We start from the raw sequence: 20,423 nt of genomic DNA on the forward strand, positions 1-20,423 counted from the left end.
GTGTGTGAGATCTATGGAGCTCCTGAGAGATGGGAGAGAACAGGAATACAGATGTATCAGGATAGGAAACATTTAAATACAGTGTAGCTGCACAGAGCCTGGTGGAAGACCGCCTGTCCCTCTCCCCCTTCCCCCCCCCCTCCCGCTTTCTCCACACCTTTTCTTATGCACATAAACACAGCACAAATACATACATGTACCCAGAGTAGTCATACAGGCGTGTGTCTATGCTGTAGGCACACAGACATCCATCCATCCATCCACTGCCATCTCACACGTTATATTTTCCTCCGGGTATGCATGTGTACTGAGTACAGTACATACACATCTAGCATACTGCTTATAGATGTGACTCTGCGTGTGTCCATATTTTCTATCCACCTCACTCCAGCACCACCCACCTACGTGTGCATACATATCTGATGTGTGCAAATAGAGCCCATAAACGTGTTTGCATCTATCTAGCTCTGTACATAAACAGACACTTCTAATTCAACTGAAGCATGCTGATACTGGGGCTGTGTAGATAGCAGAATGCACCTGTGGGCTTCTTTGTGCTCTTGTGTGCCGTGCAGCTTCTGCTCTGTGGCTCTCCCAGTACACATAACCCTGTGTGTACATACATGTGTATGTATATATATTTACCCACACAATATATGCATACATTATAGTTTGTGTAGATTTATGTACGTCGAACCACACACAGACTTTAGATAAATGCATTTCCACGTACCCCAGACATTCAGAAGCATGTCAGAAGCATGTTTGTTTTGTGCGCCCTCGTTTCCCCAGGTGCAGCCAGGCTGTGTACACACCTGGGTGTTGTGGTTGGGGCCGTTGTGGGTGCAGGTGTATGGGGATAGGGCTGATGCTTTAACAGAGAAATGGCTTCCCCTCAACATGATGTGCACTGCAGGGACCATCAGCCCAGCCACCATCAGCCTGCACAGGCGTGAGGTGATGCTTTCAGTGGCAAATCAGCACAAGGCTCGAGTTCTTCAGAAAGATGCAGATAGGAAACCCAGGACACAGCACTATTGCAGAGCAGTTGTTTAAAATGGATATTGACAGCAACAGCCAGTCAAGCAAGAGAAAAGTGTGCAAGGATAAAGCCACAAAGTAGGATACAGAGCACAAAGGCTGTTAGAAGTCCCTTGAAATAACTGGCCTCATTTCTCTATGCTTTGCTTTCCATGTTGCTGCAGGCACAGCAGTGAGTGAAGCAGCACCGAGAGCCAGCAGAGGTCATGCCCAGAACCTAGGAACTACAGGCCTCAGGTTGAGCAGACCAGATCAGGCAGAGAACCTTTGCTCAATCTATAGAGCATGAGCAGTGATAGCTGCCCTACTCAGGTCTCTGGGGTCACCAAACCACTGCCTGCCCAGCCCCCTCTTATGGGAGCAACCTTTCAGTGTGGAGGCTGCACAACTGAGTAGGCACCAGTTCAATGAAGAGGTGACAGAGCAGGAGGAAGAAGGCACGTTAGTGAAGGAAAAAAAGAGAGTCAGAAACAGAAGTAAACAAGGAAGTTTGTTCTTGTTTAGTTTATTGGCATCATGTTTGTCTCTTTACATAAGAGCTCAGCCTACGTACTAGAATGTAGACCTCTGGAAAACAGGTAGAAGGGCTCCATTTAAGCAAGCTACAAACGCAAGAACAAATACCAGGAAGAAAGGAAGAGAGAGAAAAGGGACTAGAGTGCCAAGTTTTCCCATACCAAAAAAATCCAGATTAGCAGTCAGTAAGAAGAAAGGGAAGATCCATAGTCCAGGTTGTTCATTCAGAAACAGCTACCATAACCCAGGTGGGAGAGGAGCTCCTTCCACAGCACAGAGAGCCACTGCAGCACCCCAGCTCTGGCTCCTTCTCATACTCGCTCCAGGACATTAGGAGTTAAGCAGGAGGAGAGGTGAACAGTGAGGTCATTTCATAGCTGTATTTAATTTTAAACCCAATAATCCAGTGTGCATGTCAATGCTGTTATGCAAATCTGAGAATTTAGATACAAGGTAGCCAGACAGATTTTCCGGAAGATGAAGCCTCTTGGCCTCAGAACAAGACGACTTACATAGTTCATCTCTACTGTACAGAATACTGCCTCTATCTGGACTCCGTGTCGCTAGCACACCACAGTTCACAAGTGTCCTCCTCACTTTCTACACAATCTGTGTTTCAGTACTTGAACATGTAATTCAGGAATTTTACACTAATTTATACATTTTTAATTGGTTGCATATATTAACATGTACTATAAGATTTCTCCTAAAGAAGCATTACATAATACATGGATACTGTAAAAAGATCTGATTAGTTAAAAGTAACAAGCATTAACAGAGATACATACAAAACTCAACCTAGTTAGACTGAGTGCTGAGCTTGCAATGAACTATGGGTAATCAGCCTTTCCAGTTGCAGCCTTCACAGGGGAAAACACAAGACAGTTAAAAATGTATGTAACTTGTTACACAGATTACCTGTAAACAGTTTCTCTCCATTGGACACCTGGAATTAGATTCAGTTCCAAACATACATAAGAATTTCCATTTTAAACTAAGAGAAAGGTCTGTTACCATGAAGTGTGATGTGGATGGTGCGGGGATGTGAGCTCTGAAGTGCTGGGCTCTCAGATGCTCATGGGAGATGGGTGAATTTTGGCAGCTGGAGATGGAATTTTTTTTTTTTTTAAATTTTCATTTTAAACACAGAAGAGGGGCTGTGTGTTTGAAGGCCTAAGTGTGATATTTGTTTGTGAAGGACTGTGCTCAACCCCTCCCTCTTCCCTCAGCAGCTGCAGCTCTCCGCAGAAGCCTTCACTCGGTCGTTCTTGTCTAGTTTGATGGGTTCGGGGAATTCGTTGTAAAGCTCCACTTCGGTTTCCTAGCAGGAGGGAAGAAAGAGTTAATGCCACAGCTCTCTACACTGCTCTTAGCACGCTGGGGAAAGGGCTGGGGAAAGCTGTTGGAGAACCCAAGCCTTCCCAGCCGCCTGCACTGGCTGAGCCCAGCATACAGGGCCAGCACCAGCAGAGGGCACCCGCCAGCCCTCCGTACCTGTTTAAGTGCATTTCGTGCAATCGTCTGGAAAGCTTGTTCCACGTTGATGGCCTCCTTGGCACTGGTTTCAAAGTAGGGGATGTTGTTTTTACTGTAGCACCAGGCTTGTGCCCGTTTTGTGGTGACCTGGGTGGACAGAGAGCAGCATCATCACCTCCAGCTAGATGGAAGGAGGACTTGGAAACAAGTCAAGGCCAGAGACCCCTCACAGTCAACTTGAGCTAAGGCAGCACAGTTCTAACCTCTCTAGAACTACAACCTTGGTACCGAGCTGTCCCTAGCAGTAGGGAAAGTAGCTCTAGTAGCAAAGGTAAGGCTGAGTACTTTTTCCACAGCCTTATTTGAAGCTCTATCATAGGCAGGGCCAACTTCTGCTGGGGCACCTGATAAAACCACCTGCCACAAGGCTCTCAGCAAGGATGGTGCCCAGAGGAGACCAGACCACAGAGGACAATTTGCTCAGGTACCTGCAGCACGAGGACTCGCTGCTCCCAGAGCAGTTATTCAGCAGTACTGAAGGAGAAAAAGCTCCTTCTCCTTAGACTTACCAGGGAGCTGCTGCAAGAGCTCTACCATAAGACAGGAGCACACATCATACACAGACATCTGACCTCTCCAGGTAGGTAACAGCCTGAAGAAACTCTCCCCCCGTGGCAGGCAATGGTGGGAGCCACACACACACCTTGCACTCCAGCAATCCCCTAGAAGGAGCAAGCAAGTCACAGTACTCACTTGTCTGTTTTCTAGGTCGATCTTGTTTCCCAGGACAACAAAGGGAAAGTTCTCAGGATCTCTTGGACTGGCCTGAATGAGAAACTCGTCCCTCCAGCTGTCAAGGGTTTTGAATGTGTTAGGGGCTGTGACATCAAACACCAGCACACAGCAGTCTGCTCCCCTGTAGAAGGCAACTCCCAGAGACTGGAATCGTTCTTGGCCTGCTGTATCCCATATCTGCAGCAAAAGACAGGGCAAATAAGCCAGCTCTGATCTAAGACAAAACTCCACAACTACAGTATTTATTTCAAAGACTCTCCACTAGATGTCTATAGGCCCCAACTAACAAGACAGAAGGAACATCAGAAGGTTCGGGATTTTTTTTGTAGAAACTAGGTTTCACAGACCAGAAACATCCTCCTAAAGATGGAGTTCACCACTGCTGTGCCCAAACTGAGCAAGCTATGGATCGTTGTTCTAAACAAGCAAGACCTGCCATTAGGATCAGATGGCAGCCTGCCTGCAACACTTGGGTACACTTGGACAGTTCAAACTCCTCTCTACTGGCTAAAGTAGGGTTTCTACTGACTTGCTGTCAGTCTCACCATGGAGATGAAAGCATGAGATAACAGACACATAAGCAGACTGGCAGGTTATGTGGCACTATACCCACAGGAGTAAGGGCAGCACAAGTAGTATGATCTGATTAAGGAGTCCTTTTCCAGCCCTTTTCAGTTCCTGAGCACTACAGAAGAGCATCTTTCCACCAAGACAAAGTACACTGACAGCACCAAAAGCTGTTTGCTTTGAAACGGGGATTGGCAAATCTGCCATTAGCTGAGCCCAGACAAATTGATCTCTGCTCTCCCTCATTCAGCCCACATCCAGCTTTTCTGAGGGAAGCTCAGCAGCAGCTATGGCCAGGAGCAATTTCACACAAGTGGGATTCACACCCAGTACACTGGCCCCTGCACTGCTCTGAGCTCCAGTGAACAGATGCTTCCACACAAGCATGGTCTAGACACCCTCCAGCAGGAGTCACTCCTTACCTGCATTGTCACTAGCCTGTCATCCACCATGACCTCTTTTGTCAGGAAGTCTGCACCTATCGTAGCCTTGTACTGGTTACTAAATTTCTTGTTCACATACTGGTTCATGAGTGATGTTTTCCCCACCCTGTACAGAAAGAAAAAAAAGACTAAGTAGGTTGCTTTTACAACTATGTTTGAATTAACTGCTCTAAACAAAATATTTCACTGCCATTTACTTTCTATCATAACCTCCTGTCCAAGAGAGGGGAAAAAAAATAAAAGAGAAAACACCCACTTCCGTAAGAAGGGACTTTCACAGCAATAGGTGCTGAGGCAACATGTGAGTAAAAGCATTAGCTACATAAGGATATGAAGGCTTAAAGTCTTGAGGAATTATCTTTCCCCATCAGTAATCTGATATTTGGTAAGAAGTATGCATCACACAGTGATCATAAGGGCAGCCTTGCAAGATTAAGTGCCCCAGCAAAACCCAACAAAAACTCATCTTTAAAGTCATCTTTAGTCTCTTCAGCTGGAGGAAGGTTATGCCAGTACAGCAGCAGCATATGCACCTGCCAGAGACTCAGAGGCAGAGAACCTCCTCAGAGAAACAGCTCTGAGGGTTCACATACACTCTTCAGGGCTGAGAAGCACTCCCTGATCAACAGCTTGCTGGGCACAGTGGTATAAATAAGTGCAACTCATGGGAGTCAGGTTACAGCCTGCATAGCAAGCCCCCAACCTGTAACAGTGGAGCAGGCTCCTTGCTCAAGAGAGCAGAGCAGTAAAGCCTTACTTCAAGAGGAAGGCTCCAGTTAGAAACTAAGCAGGTGGCTCAATGTAAGCTTTATCTCTGAGAGACAGTTTTAAGAAGTCACAAAAGTGACTATTACTTTGTGGTTTTTCTTATGTTTTTAATTGAAATGCTTATTTCACCTTCAAACTTAACCTCCTTGCAGAGAGGCTATCCAGTTTGGTCAACCCACTTCATTTCCCTGTTTAATATTACAGAAAGTCTTCAAGATATTAAACTGTGGGGACCCATTCAGGACAGCATGCTGGGACATTATCTTCAAGCTGTAAGGTAACATCACTGTCCAGGACTGGAGAAGTCTCTCCTCCCAGCACTGCTCACGTCCTGCTGTGCATCCAGATTCCCACTGATCGTTGCACTGCTCCAGCCAGGTACAGATTGGCTCCTTAAAGAATCCCCCACTTACCCAGAGTCTCCGAGGATGATGACTTTCAGTAACACTTTCTTCCTAGAAGTCATCTTTTAAACTAGAAAGGAAGAGAAACAATTCCATGAGACTTCATCAGCACGTTAATTCTTAAGGCAGAAAGCAGTAAGCTTGGAGTCTGAGAAGCCAGACTGCTAGCAAGGAACCAGCAGTTGGAAGAGTCTGGAAATCTTGAGGCCAGACTTCCAGTTAGCCTTGAACTGAAGTAGTAACCAAGTTATGCCCACTGCACTGGCAAGGCCAAGCATGACCAATAGTGACAACCTGATAGCAGCAAGTAGAAATACGCATTTGTCCTTGGATCCAGTTACCAGGCTGCTCTCTGGACATGCTAGTCTAGGCCATCTCTCTTGCCTCACTGGATGTAGTGGAGCGAGCTCCCAGAACAAAGCTAACTCTTACACGAGCTGTGAGACGTAAGCAGTGATGCACCTAGTGCCACATTCAAGCTTCATACTGTTCAGTAGTTCCCTAGAAAATGAAGCCTAGCTTCTTCTACCTTCCAGATCTGTGAAAGGTAGAAGCACTCTGTGAAGACACTGAGTCCCTGGGGATGCAGTGGATGAAGGAGTCACAATCATGCAGGACAGCTGAAACGCTGAATTACAATGCCAGCTACTGCCAGACTATGGGGTCTTTCTGAAGAGGTGTGAAGCAAGCTACTGCCACCTCAGTTTCCTGGAAGGCGGAGTAAGACTACAGTAGCAAGCCTTGTAACATTGTCTGTTGCTGCCAGACCATGAGTTGCATCCTGCCACTCTTCCTAGGTGTGTGGCTGTAAGCATGCCACTAATAGTTCATTCATTAGCAAGAGTGAGAGTTGGGCTCCAGGGATCTACACTGTTACTTGCTCCCAGATCTCCTCCAGGTCTGTGAAGAAGCTGCAACTGTATCAGCTAGAAGAGGCCCAAAGACACTTCTGAATACACTTCAGCATAGAGAGAGCAAGTACGAAGCCCTGCTGTTCGCAATGGAGAAAGGCCCCAAATCAATACTCCCTACTGTGAGGCCCCGCTCCCCACGTCTGGGAAATAAATAGGACAAATCTTTGTTGCTCAGGCTTCATGAGATCGCAGACCCCAGTCTGGTACTGACCTGGGATATGTGGGCTTCCTGGCTTTCCCAAGCAGCTCCTGCAGGCCCTCTGCAGCTAAACAAGCCAGAAGATGGTTATACATGCACTGCTTTGAATTCAGAAAACCTTTGACACAGGCTTCATGTACTAATCCCTTAAATAGGGACTTGACTACCCTAGAACTCTCATTCTGCCACACCAACGTGCATTCATTCTACTACATAACTCCTACTCTTCAAGAGCTATTCCTGACTTTCACAGCTAAGGAGGCCTTCGCTCTGACAACAGCATGAATACGTGCATCTTCTGAGCAGCTTGGTCCTACGCGTTGCTGGGATCGGCAACAGCCCAGGCTGCAAGATCACTGCTACCCACTTCATCCTGCTGCTACAGGAGGGAACATCGTCTGAGCTGCAGAAACCTCTTACCAGATGCAGACTGACTGCAAAAAGCCTTCATCATCAAGCTTTGAGCAGTGAAAGAAGGGCAGTCTTTTAGACCATCCCACCAGGGAGTGTTGCATAAGCTGAAGAAGCCATCCTGCTGCTGGTGGAGGAAGCAGTGCTCTTTGGCCTGCACCCACCTCATGTACGTAGCGACACACTGATGTGAAACACTGCTCGGATAGTAACAGCCAAAGGCCGTTGAGTAAACAGCCACATCCCATCCAGAGGGTTCATGCTGTCCTTAGATGGCTGTCAGTAGATGCCAGAGAGCCTGCACGGGACAGTTACTGCTGTTATTAACATCGCTCCTTTCTGGCTGCCTTGCTCAAGGACCCAGCTGAACGTCACCAATCAACCCCAACATTCAGCCCACACCTTCTACTCATGCTAAGATCCACACTTCAGCTCATCCCATTAACTGCAGCAGACAGAACAGTCCGTGTAAACTCTTTCAAGCAGATTGCACCTCCTTTGTTTTTAGAGCACGTAACAAAAGCAACATTAGCACCAGCCAAGCCAGGGAATTCTGCAGAACAGTTTGCCCAGATGGAGTAAGAAAAGTAAGCAGAGCCTTGAAACAGCTTAGAGACCGTTAAGTGTGGTGAACCATCATCAGAAACATCTGTACAGGTTCAGGTCTAGTGTGATAGTCACCTGTTTTCCCCAGGGTCAAGGGTAAACAACTCACCCTGAAGTGACTGTGTCAGAACACAGCATGTACTGCTTCTATTTTCCTCCCAGTGTTTTTAGTATCATTTGCCATCAGCTGCTACAAGCTCACTGCCTCCTGGTATTCAAAGCAGCTTTAGACAAGCTGGCATTAGTTCTCATGCTCAGCAAGGGATTTACAGCGCCCTGAGTTACAACACTAGCAGATTGGATCCTTAGTGCCCAAATTCAACATGGCCTGAAGTCCCACAATGAAGCGAGGGAATGCTGCTGTCAGGTCTCATCACCTGGGAAGCAGCTCACTGAACAGCCACAGGAAGCATGAATCAAACCCAGCCCTGCCTTCTTCTCATAGCTTACTGGCTACCCCAGCAGTGTGGAGGGCCATTACTGCTTCCCTAATGCCAGTCAGGTGAGGCACTCAGCTTCCACCCCAGGTGATGCAACGGATATGAGCCACAGCACAGCAGGAGCTGCCTCGGCTCAGTGCTTGCTTTGGGCCACAAAGCAGTGAGGAGCTCCAGCTCTGCTGTCCCTCAGCAGAGGCCGCTGCTCAGAGCTTCTCACCCCTGTTCTACCACTCCTGATCGATGCTGCTTCCAAGCCTAGTCAGCAGATGGACCAAGCCCTCTTAATAACCATCTCCTTACACATAGAATGAAACCCCACCAGAGTTGCTTCTTGCCATTCTCAGAGAAGACTGTCATTGGAGAGCAGACCTTACCAAACACTTCCTTCAAAACCTGGAGATTCCCTGGAGCCTTCCTGCAGAAGGAAGGCCTTCTAGTTTAAGATCAAGTTAATCTCTGTAGCATTACTTTGCCATTTCCCTGATCCTCATCACATTCTGCATGGCTGAGCAGGTATCCAGCAGCAGCTCCAGCTTTAAAGCTGCTACTTGTACTAAACAGAGGTGTGACTTGTCCTACGGAGATCTTAAAGATTCAGACAGATTGAAGAAGCCTTGATATCCTAACTGGGGTCTCTAACAAAAGAAGCCAAAGGCTCAAACTACTCCAGGAACATAATTACATACATGTCCTAAGCTATTTAGATCTCATTTCTGATGAACGCTGCTAGTACAAAACTACAGAACAAGAATATAGCTTCTGCTGACAGACAGTGCAGGTTTACATATCCATCAGGCAGTTAGTTCACATTAGAAGTTTCTCTGGGTACACCTGCAAGAAGCATGACATCACTGGGCCAAGCTGAGATGTAGGTTCCACACGGTTCCCCCAGACTTTCAGTATGAACAAGCTTGAGCACTACCACAGTTTTGAACTCACCAAATCAGTGGTATCCATGGCTGAGACCATTTTGTAACATGCATGTAACTTCCCTGCTTTATGATATCCGGTGTGATTATTCTAGAGCAGCATCCTGCAAGAGTCACAGAAGCCCTTAAGATGGCAGTGTGAGAGCTCACACAAAGCTCCCATCCAGTCCCAGGAGCATTTCTGAACAACCACTTCCTCTTTCAGAGAAGTCCTGATGAGAAATGTTAAGATTTGCTTCAAGATATCAGTTTCGCTTTACACTGTGCCAAGTCTCCCATAGAGAAGTCACCTGGATGACTGATGATAACACACCTACCAGCACACCCATCAGCCTTGTTTAGGGGCTGTCAAAGCTCCATCGGCTGGGAGACCAGTCAGCACCTTCCTCTCTCCTGGCTCTACTGGTGCCAAAGGAATGATGCAGCTCCTCCTCAGAAGGGAGGGAGAAGTCTGTCCACTCAATTTTTTTAATGCCTATCCCTGTAAGCAAGCCATTACCAGAGTGTTGACTCCCAGGAGGTTCAGCCTAGAACAGCACATCCACCGTCAGTAGTATTACCACCTGTGTAACACTGGCCTGCAAGAGCAGTAAGGGAGAACCCTCACAACAGACCTGCACATGTTGCTGACTTGGCTGACCAAACAGAAGAATCAGGAACTGTCTGATGAAGCTCTGTAGCACAATTGCCTAGATGCAAGAGTAAAGAGTCTGTGCCAAATCTAATTAGACTTCCCTTGTCGCTTCAAAGCATATTACAATTGTCCTTTTAGTGGCTATATTAAGACAGCTGTTTTAACTCAAGTAGAAATGGATGGTTAAGGATTCCTTAGAGATGTTCATGCGTCAGGTGACAGTGCAGGCACTTCAATATTAATTAGGTTGGTGCAAGCAAAGAACAGCAGGAGCTCACACTGGCAGCCCACCAGATCTCTTATATTAGTTACACTCAGACAGAAGTAGGCCTTGTGATAGAAATACCCTGATAAGTTGCTCAGGAACAGTTGGGTATAGAAGTAGCCACGCTTGAGCAAGGGAGGACACTCAGCTTCATGGAAGATACCAGCATGTTGGTTTTAAGCCTGCCAATAAGTCACTGGAGCAGTCTACTATTGCTCCTTCACTATTAAACAGTTCAGATCACAAACTTAAATGAACAGCAAAGCAACCCCAAGCAGAAGCTAGGTGAACAGGGCCACTTGATAAGGAGCCCTCTGCTCCTACAGCTAGCAGCCTGCCATCCGCACCTTCCACTAGAAGGTAGCACAAAGCTGAAGCAAAGCAAGACTACTGCAGCCCACTTCTCTTCCCCAGTCCTTTGGCAGGGACATTTAACACTGCTCAGACAAGGTGCAAAGCAGGAGGTGAGCAAGCACCAAGCAGCCAAACTCACCGTGATTCTTAAGAACACGCAGTTTTACTCCCTGTCCTGCAGCCAGGGCAAGAGTGAGCAGGTGTTCCATGAGAAGATACCCCATTAAGAGATGGGCTCACCAGTCTGAGCAAAGGAACAGCCACCTGAGTACTAGAAAAACCTTCTGTAAAAAAAAAACTTTATCCTGGAATTCAGAAAAATTGTTCTGAAAAAGCAGCTACGTACATTTCCAACACAGAAACGCTACCTCTGTTCCCTCTTCTCATGTGGGGGAGGTTGCAGAGCATTAAGCCTCCATAGCCAAGAGTTATTTTTATTCCCCTTCTCAATGGTTCTGCATTTTTTCAAGGAGATTGAAGCTGGAAAAATGATTCAGAACCAGCTCAGACAGACAGAACCCATTTCTTCCCACAACCAGAAAGTTTCCAGGGATGTTTGGCACTACAGGAGGTGACATCTGCTTGGACCCTCAGCCACTGAAGCGAGGGGCTCACTGGATGTTTACCCTGTTCTTGTTGTACATGATCAAACAGGAGACTGGCATATATCATCTGCCCCATGCTCACACTGAGCCCTGCTGTGACTTTTTAAGCAAAGACAATGAAAGGCCTCACATCCCAGTAAGGCAGACAGGCTGTGATTGCAGTTAGTTGACCAGGATCACAGTTCTGCCTGTACAGAGCTCAGGTGGTCCAGAAACCCTGTCTTGCCATCTCAGCAATCTCCACTTGCAGCAGAACCTCAAGAGCTGAGCACATCCTATAAACACAGTTCTGTAACAGCTCAGTTCCATCTACCTGGTCATGCAGAACATGAGTAATGTGTCCGCTAATGTAAAGCTACAGGTGTCAGCATGAGCAATTCAACACAACTGCTGATATGAGACAAGTGGAGATGAGCCTCTAACATTTAATGCATTCTCCAGAGTGACATGAGCCCACGAGCAGAGCCACAGCCCTGTGCCTTCAGCTGGAGAAAGGCTGAGAGCTGCTACAGGACAGTCAGCAGAGACTGTTACTTTTGTATGAACATGGATTAAGAGATGCTAAGCTGTCTTCAAGCAAGGAGCCAGAAGTAGATCTTATGTTCTGCGACAGCACCTAAGCTGGTGTGTTTTCCTCACCAAGCTTGAGCTCTCTCTGAGTGGAGCAAGTGCCTAGCAGCCTCACACTGAGGAAAGCTACAAAAGCTCATTTAGTTTTGGTAGCCAGTTGAGCCTTGTAATGACAGGAGCAATACAGGCAGGCAACCTGCCCTCCTCCCATCACAGCTCTACCAGTAGCGCAGCCTCTCAAGCTGGCTGAGAGTTTCCCATCTAGGAAAGTCTCACATCTAGCAAGGACGTGTGCTGGCTCTGTGCCTAAGCAGCAAGTTAGGTACATCTTGTCACTCAGGTAGAGAGCTTGCAAGAACTGTTCTTTACATGGGTTGCCTTTCTGGATGACAGGCTCCTATGGAACAAGATCAGTGGGCTAGCACAGTCCACATGGTCAGAAGTGCTTCCAGGCTTCGCCAATCCACCACAGCAAAGCAGCCAGCTAAAGCAAAGCCCACACCAAAGGCAGCTGGCAAGATATTCCTGTGACAGTTACACAGAAGAGTACATTCTAGATGCTACTGATACAGCAGCAGCTCAAAACTGGTTTCCACCTCCTTCTTCCCCACACATTTGTGTTCCTGCTGCAACCAACATATTCCCTCCTGCTGGTTCCCAGCCAAGAGCTCACAGCTCATTGTTCCCTGTTCAGGAGCAGAGCAGCTAGGCTGCCTGCTGCTTACTGCAGCTCTATCAAGAGCCAGCTTCTGTCCAGTTGGTACCTTTCCCAGCCCTGGGAGGCAGCAATTGCTACTCTCTATGGAACTGAGTCTCAACTACAGGTTACTTTTTGATACAGCATATTAGACAAGCTATCACAAGTTGTCAACCATAGGTGCACGGTCCAGAGACTTCCAACCCTACCAAGCAATCAGAAGGCAAAAGCTTCCCCTTTTTGAAGAAAGCCTAGGGCTTTGCATGCTTCCAAGCACACTGACACAACTCAGATCAAAACAGAATATTAAAACATGTTTCAGGATCCCAGAGGAATCAGCTTCTTGACTAGGGCTAGCTGCAGCAGATTCCCACCCTGTTTTGAGGGTGGAGCTGCAGCCTCCAGCACAGCTGCTCCAAAACCAAGCTGAAGCAGCCGGCCACAGCTCAGCAATGCAACATGGAGCTTTGGGCACCCGGCTGCTTCAGCACAAGCAAGTGGTACGAGGTGGTGCTAGCAGCCAACTGAGCTGGTCCAAGAGCTCACTGCTGGATGGGTGCGATGGCAGGCCTGTGCAAACTCCTCCAGCTGCACACAAGAGCTCTGATAATTCCACAGAAGAGGACACCCCAACTGCTAGCTTAGCCAGAGCCAGGAGGAAGGCAGGAGCAATGCTGCCAGTGCCTGGTAGGAGTGATGTGTGCAGTAGGATCACAGGACTCACACATGAGAAGGGGTCAGCTCTCCCTGAGGTCCCAGCTCAGCTGGGGCTCCGTTAGTGCAGCAAGCACAGATTTGGAGAGCACAGCATTCCTGAGAGGCACTGATGCACATGATTAGTCAGGCTCAAAGCCCAAGCCTTCAAAGCCAAGTTCTCCAGGCCAAGCCTCACTGATTCACAGCCCTGTTACACCTCCCGGCACTTCTCCAGATCAGAGTTGTTTTGTGCCTGCACAATCCTGGAGTATTAGCTGAGGGAACTGAACAAGTTTCTTACTCTGGAGCTGCCACCAAGTTGTGACTGCTCAGTAAGTATTTAAACAAGGTAGGACCTACCTCCACTTCCACAGCTTGGGAGCAGAGCTTAGAAATTGTCCCTCATGGTTTAGGTATCACTGCAGCCACCTTCTCTGGAGGAGGCATTGTGTTGATCTGATTACAAGGTTGGAAAGTGGGAGCTAAGCAAGCACGAGTTCATTTGCTTACAGTACAAAGGTAGATGTGTCTCTGCATGTTTAGTCAGGCCACTTGCATGTTTAAGAGCAGTAGGAGAGGTCTGGAGGTCAGATCTCAACATCTCCACAAACATTACTTTACCTGGGCTGCTGCTCATTATAAGATTACAGCAGCATAAGCAAGCTCTCCCAGGTGAGAAATGCCCTGAGCCAGAGGAAGGGGTGTACAGCATCTCCAGCAATAAGGGCAGATGTGCTGGGCAGCCATCCTGGACAGCTCGCTCTGCTCCTCAGCAGCTTGAGGACAAACACCATCATCTTCACAGCCAGCAGCAGGTATTTTGAGATTGCCTCTTTTGAGGCCTTCCTGTACAGTCACAATGTGCTAAAGCACATAGCACCAAGTCCAGGACACTGAGAAAACCAAGGTGCTGAAGCAGCAGTTTTCACGCTGCACAAAAACAGCCCTGTGAGAAAGCCATACAAAGAGCTTCTCTCAGAGCTGGATGTTCCCAGTCATGAGGTTTCTTAGCCCACCTTACCCAGACTTCCTCCAGAAGGCAAAGGCCCCTTACACTACAGGGTATCTTCCTCCTGGGAACGAGGAAGACACATAAGAGCCCCAACAGACTGATAGCAAGAGCCTGAAGATTTCACTTACCCTCCTTTTGTGGGCTCAAGTTTACATTGCCATTCAGGTATGAATATTGATGTGCCCCTACCTCCGAGGAGGAGGCAGCAGTCTGAATCCCTCAGGATTTCAGGTAGTTCCCAGCTAACTCCAATCCTCCCTGGGGATAAGGCTGTTACAAGAGCAGGCATGCTTGCTTTAACACCCCTCCCCCTTTATTAAAGCAAGCTCAACTTCCCCTATTCTGCCCTGGGGGAGACAATCTCAGGATGTGGGAGGAGAGCTGAGCACATCCACTGCCTGCTGGGAGACACTAGGCAGCAAGCCATGCGTCTTGACTAAGGGCCTTGCCTACACAAAGCATTTTAGCTGTACCAGCATAGCTTCCATGTTGCCATGCCCCTACCAGAACATCCCTGATGGAGATCTGCCAAAGCAAGCAACACAAACCTTATAAAACTGAAACGTGGTATGGTGCCCATACAGCCTGGATCACACAGCCGTGGCTGCCAGCTTGTTGGCACACAGCCACCTCATCAGTGGAACCAAACAAGTTTCAGGAACCTCTATATGAATACTGAAAGCCCAGCACAGTTCCCACATTAGTGAGACAGCGGCAGCTGGGTTATAATCCAGAAGATAACCAGTAGACAAGCCTGACCAGTTCAAAATACTGCAGGTTTGTCAGGCCACTAAGAAACAGTGAAGTTGTCAAGCCTCTACCATATCCAACAATATTTTTCAAGTACTGGGATTAGTTTCTACTTTTGTTTCCAGCTTGCTAAGATTTTACACATTCCTATCATGCTTTCAGTTTTAGAAACACAGACAGGAGGTGTTAGATAACCTTTGGAGTGGTAAGCAAAACACAGACCTTAGACCTTGCCACTGGTAATCCAGCCTTATTTTATCTACTCCTGGCTGCTAGTTTTCCCAGTTCCTAGAGGCTGGGCAGGAAACAAGTAACTGAGAAGACTTCAACAAAGGTTCAGGCACTCAAGTCACAAACAATGGCATGAGAAATGGCTGCAAGACTATGCACCTCAGCTGTTCTGCTTTAGCACCAGGATCCTAGTAAGACGGACAGGACAAATACTGATAGGAGATCCAATCCCATACAAGCAAATGTGAAGAACTACAAAACCAGCATGAACAGCAACATCCTTCCTTTTATTTCAGGAAGTCATATTCTTGAGAATAAGTCTGCTCAAAGACAGGTGGCTTCTTCTAGAATCACACTGCAATCTAAGAACTACACCTATATCTGTGAGCAGAAGTCCTGATCCTACTCATACTCAATACCTCTCACTATGCTAACGCAGTTTGCTGAGCAGGAAGGACAAGTATTACAGTCCCAGGATGGGAGGGAAACAGCCTACCATGACAGCTGAGTCAACATCTAGCAAGGAATTCCTACAGTGGAGATTGTTTCAAACTCATACTTTGCACCTTACTCCCTCTTGCACAGCTCCTGCAACGTTTACCAGCTCGGTTATTCTCTTATTCTCTACAAAGGACTAGGAAAGTTTCACCCAAGTGACTTGCATGTTATTCATAAGACAGCACTGGTAAACTACATCTTCTTGCCAGAGGGAAGATCAGAGCTAGGGATGCCTTAGTTGCAGCTGTCTCACCATCATGCTCAAGCCAATATTATCACAGTGCCAGATTGCAGTTCAGATACATTAGCAGTATCTAGGAGTCAAGTTGAGGAGAAACCTACAGAGCCAAGTGACTCAGCCCACTTGGAGGAGATGAACACCAATAGGCTACCATTCAAGCTGCTTCCCAGCAAAGAGAGACCCAGTGTTTGGTAAGGACTCATTAGATAAGACTGGCAGCCCCAGCAATCGAGGTCCGGTACTCCACAGCCAGGAAGCCTCCAAAGGCAAGCTCCAGCTATCTGCCTTCACTTTCACCCACTGCTTAACTAGTCCAGCTAGTCCGCCAGGTGATCAAAGCTGCAACATGCAGTGAGCTAGGACAGGCTCCAGAAAGAGTTTTCCTTGACTAACTACATAAAGATCTATCCACTTATTTTAGGAATTTCTGCTTAAAACTCAAGCAAGCAGTTAGATATGAAATGTCAGCTTCAGGTGATAGTTCTGGATGGGCAGGAGGGCAAATCACTCACTACCTCAAGTGCTTTCAAACTGCACAAATAGGATTCTTGGCACAAGTTTACATTGCAATCCATCTCAAGTGCAGTGCACCCTTCCTGAAGCTGCACTGCCCTGTGAGAACAGTTATGCCCTCAGAACAGGTTTCCCAGCAAGAGACGTCAAGGCTATTTGAGATCAGCTGTAAGTCAACATACTTCTGTGGCCCAGACAAGCTCGTTCCCCTCCGTCACTGACCGAGCGTGAGTTAGCAACAGCAGTGTTGACACAGCTTTCTCATGCATGGAGTGCTGGCTCTGGCACCAGGAAGGAGAAGCAGTCTCGCAGGAGCAGCACTAACAGCAACAATGACATCATCGCAGCAGATCTCCAGCAAGCAGTGAATGCAGCAGCATGCAGAGTTCAGGCACGCTCCGTTTGTGGGGATGCAGCAGGAGAAACAAGCATGCTGAAAGCTAGCAGCAGCCATGTGATAGGGGAGCTTCCCTTAACTACCTACTATTTCTGAACAGCACAACTGGAGTCACTGACCTTGGGCACTCATTTAGAAGTTTTATTCAAATCGCATTTAAAGGGAAGTACAGCTTTTAATAAAGCAGCTAACTGTAAAACAGCAAATGCTATGTTAGCTATTGTCATTCAATTTGTTACCACCCTCCATCCCGTTTTGAGAAGCAGAGCCCATGTTTGGACCATTAATGCAGAAAGCAACCTTTTATCCTCAGAATGTAGCGCCACAACTTGCCTGTGTCTGAAGACAGACTGCTACACAGCAACTGCAGGAGATCATTTTGAAAGGCTGCAGGGGAAGTCAACCCAACTCCAACAGGCAATTAAACTGCAATTATCAAAACAATGCTGTGCAAAGAAGTGCTTCAGTATCTGAAGGATGCTGGATTGCTGTCAGACCAGCAGCATACAAGGCATATACATACTAGCACTCAGTCAAGTTCAGCACCAAGTTCATTTTCATCTGCATCCCCTTCTACCAAAAGGACCTCAGTACCAGCAAGCCTAGCAAGTGTTTCAGAGCAGGTCAGGTCACAGCCATGGGAAAGCTCAGGAGGCAGAGAACACTGGTAAGCACCAAACTCTCTCACTTTGCACGCTCAGTTTACTTCTGTTATTAAAGAAATTGGTATGCTAAACAGGAAGGACAGCAAGCATCTGTGAGCCCAGACACTCCCAAGCTCATTCAGGAAAGCAAACATCCAGTCCCTTATTCCACAGCCTTCATTCCTAAGCCCAGGCTCACCAAGCACACATCTCTGGATGAAACATTCAAAAGAACATCCTAATCCAGCATAAGCAGTTTTGCTTACAGTCAATTGTTAAGTTCCACATAAGCTAGTCTCATTTTTGCAGAGAAGTCAGACTAAAATTTCGTACATGTCAGAAACAAGCTATATATAATTTTGCACAGATGGTATGATCTTAATTGTCATGTTTCCTCAAGGACAAACTTTGCCAGAGATTTGCTCTGACAGATAATTCCATGACCTTCCAAGTCAACAGCCTTAAAGCAGTAGCTTTAAGAAGGTGCTTCAGAAACTCAATCTGGTAAACCTCTTTCTCCCAGACATTGATTTTGGGTAGAAAACAAAGGAAGATGTTAGTTTCCTCAGATAAAACTTAAGAGAAATCCAATAGCAGAGTTTGCATGCTTTCCATTTACAATTCAGGATTCACCTGCTTCACAACACATCTGTGCTGCTCTGGATAGTGGCTGATGCACTGAATTTGGCAAAAGGGAAAGAATGACTGTAGCACAGTCACTGCAACAGTTATTTAAGCTTTTACCTTGGCACCTTTCCATTTTAAGGTGTAAGCCTCAGTGTGCCACGCTGAACTATTAATAGAGTATTTGAGGACACTGACCACTGCACAACACCATGGGCAAAAGGAAAGTTTAATTAAATGAATTTCAGGACTTACCAGTTATACTTCACGCTGCAGGTTAAGAAAGCAAAAAACTGCTAGAAGATTTTTCAGAGCTTTTCCTGTTGAGGGGTCAGATTAATCCCTATCTCACAGGAATATTAACAGTACAGAAAAGAAAGGGCAGCACTTGGAAGTGGCATTATTAGAGCTACTTTGGGTTCTAAAAGCATGGTGAGCCTGCTCATTAGTTCATGGAGAGCAAGTCATGTGTTCAGTCAGCTGTTGGAAGTCACAAGGAGAGGGGAAAAAGAGAGACAAGTATACTTGTTCTTCCTGAAGAAGCACAGCAATGGAGCTCTGATTATTAAATAAGGAATATTCAAACGACTCCACCCAACACAACCTCAAATCTATCTTCTAAGTGCAGAGTACATTCACTTTGTCAGCCCGGCCCAGTTGGAGGCACAGCAAGGCTGCAGCCTCTATTACACATCACTAGTACCACCACTGATCACACACAGAACAGCCACAAGGGAGCCTTGAAATCACAGCCAGGCGCTGCATACTGCTGGTTGTATACAACTCCCAAAGGGAACTCCCCACTTCCCCAGCACTAAGCCCACACCAAAAGGCACAGTGCTAAGCACAGGTCAGAGCTGGCCACTCAGGTGCTGAAAGCTTTAACAGTTCCGATTCACAATTATCAAACAAAGAACAGCTTGCTTACAGTTGAGAGGACTTTGTTCTATCATGTGTTCTCAGTTTACTCAAAAAAACAATACACATCCCAATAGCTCTGCTTATCAGCAAGTATTCATAGCTTGCAAGTATTGAGAATTCCAGCTTTTAGTTAAAGAACTCAGAGCTACTGGGTAAGACTAACTTATTCTGATACAGTTACCTCTCTTCCTTCAGATTACGGCAGCTTATTTTTTTAATAACTGCCTTACTACTGCAAGAATTCCACTATTTACAAGAAAGAAAGCACACTTCTCTTTAATACAATGATTAAGTATTCTTATATTTATTAGCCTCGATATACCTGGGCATTAATAATGCATCCATCATTTAATTTACCTTATTACGCTCAGAACAAAAAGCACTTCCAACATCCACTCTCATACTCCTTAGAACTGAGTCAGGCTTTGCACATGCTGAGAGCTCCTTTCGCAATAACTGCCAGCTCTCCCAGCCTCCTGTTTGGCAGCATAAATGGCTCCCTAGGCGGCCTGCTCTCTAAAGCAGCACCCAGGGACCCCCCCCCCCCCTCCCTCCCGCCTCCACACACCACCTCAAGCACAACTACCACCCGCCTCCCAACCCCCCAGCGCTGGGGGCAGCCCCAGCCCCCAGCCCTACCCTACCGGCAAGGAGCAGCGCAGCACGCTACAGACAACGCACTCCGCTTCGCGAGGGACTACCGCGGGCACCTCACAGCGAGGACACGCACAAAGGCCTGGAGAAACGCACAGCCCGAGGAAGGCCTTCGTGCCGCCGTGCCCGAGGCGCTGGGCGGAGAAGCCCTTTCCCAGAGAGCCCTCGGCTCCATTGTTTCGGGAGAAGCGCCGGGCCCGGCCCCAGGGAGGCGGCAGCTCGGCTCCATCGCCCCGCATCACCCCGAGGGCGGGCGGTTGCCACGCCGGCACCAGGCCGAGCTCAGGTGAAGTACAAAGGCGGCGGCCCCCTAACCCAGCCGGCCCCGGAGGCGCCTCCGGCCGCAGGGAGGGGCCCGAGCGGCACCCCCCGCCCAGCAGCGGCAGCTGGGCCGGAGCCGGCACCCCTAACCCAGCCCCGAGCGCAGGCGCTGCGCCGCGTCCCCCGCTCACCGTGGTGCGTGTGCCGCAGCGCCCGCCCGAACCTCGCTGTCCCTCCTCCGCTCGTCTCGGTCGGCTTTATCGGGCCCAACCACCTCCCCGCTTTCACTTCCGCCTCCCCCCCGACAACTTCCGGTCACGGGGTCCGCCCGGTGTCACTGACGTCAT

At 47.7% G+C, this 20,423-nt stretch overlaps 1 protein-coding gene across 2 annotated transcripts; it reads right to left on the minus strand.

The window, feature by feature from the left end:
• Positions 1-1,923: 1,923 nt before the first annotated feature.
• On the minus strand, positions 1,924-20,423 carry RAB7A (RAB7A, member RAS oncogene family). 2 transcript variants are annotated; one of them, XM_085236024.1, is made up of 6 exons: positions 20,268-20,423; positions 6,020-6,080; positions 4,818-4,944; positions 3,787-4,005; positions 3,052-3,180; positions 1,924-2,878 (listed from the first exon to the last, which is right to left on the minus strand). In XM_085236024.1, exons 2-6 carry the CDS (start codon positions 6,070-6,072, stop codon positions 2,783-2,785), a joined length of 624 nt encoding a protein of 207 aa, XP_085092150.1. In that variant the 5' UTR covers positions 6,073-6,080; positions 20,268-20,423; the 3' UTR covers positions 1,924-2,782. The 2 variants fall into 2 exon arrangements, with proteins under 2 accessions (XP_085092150.1, XP_085092151.1); XM_085236025.1 differs by lacking the exon at positions 20,268-20,423 and adding an exon at positions 7,136-7,157.

This window comes from Meleagris gallopavo, chromosome 14, assembly GCF_905368555.1.
Source record: "Meleagris gallopavo chromosome 14, MGAL_WU_HG_1.1, whole genome shotgun sequence".
Taxonomy (NCBI): Eukaryota; Metazoa; Chordata; class Aves; order Galliformes; family Phasianidae; genus Meleagris; species Meleagris gallopavo.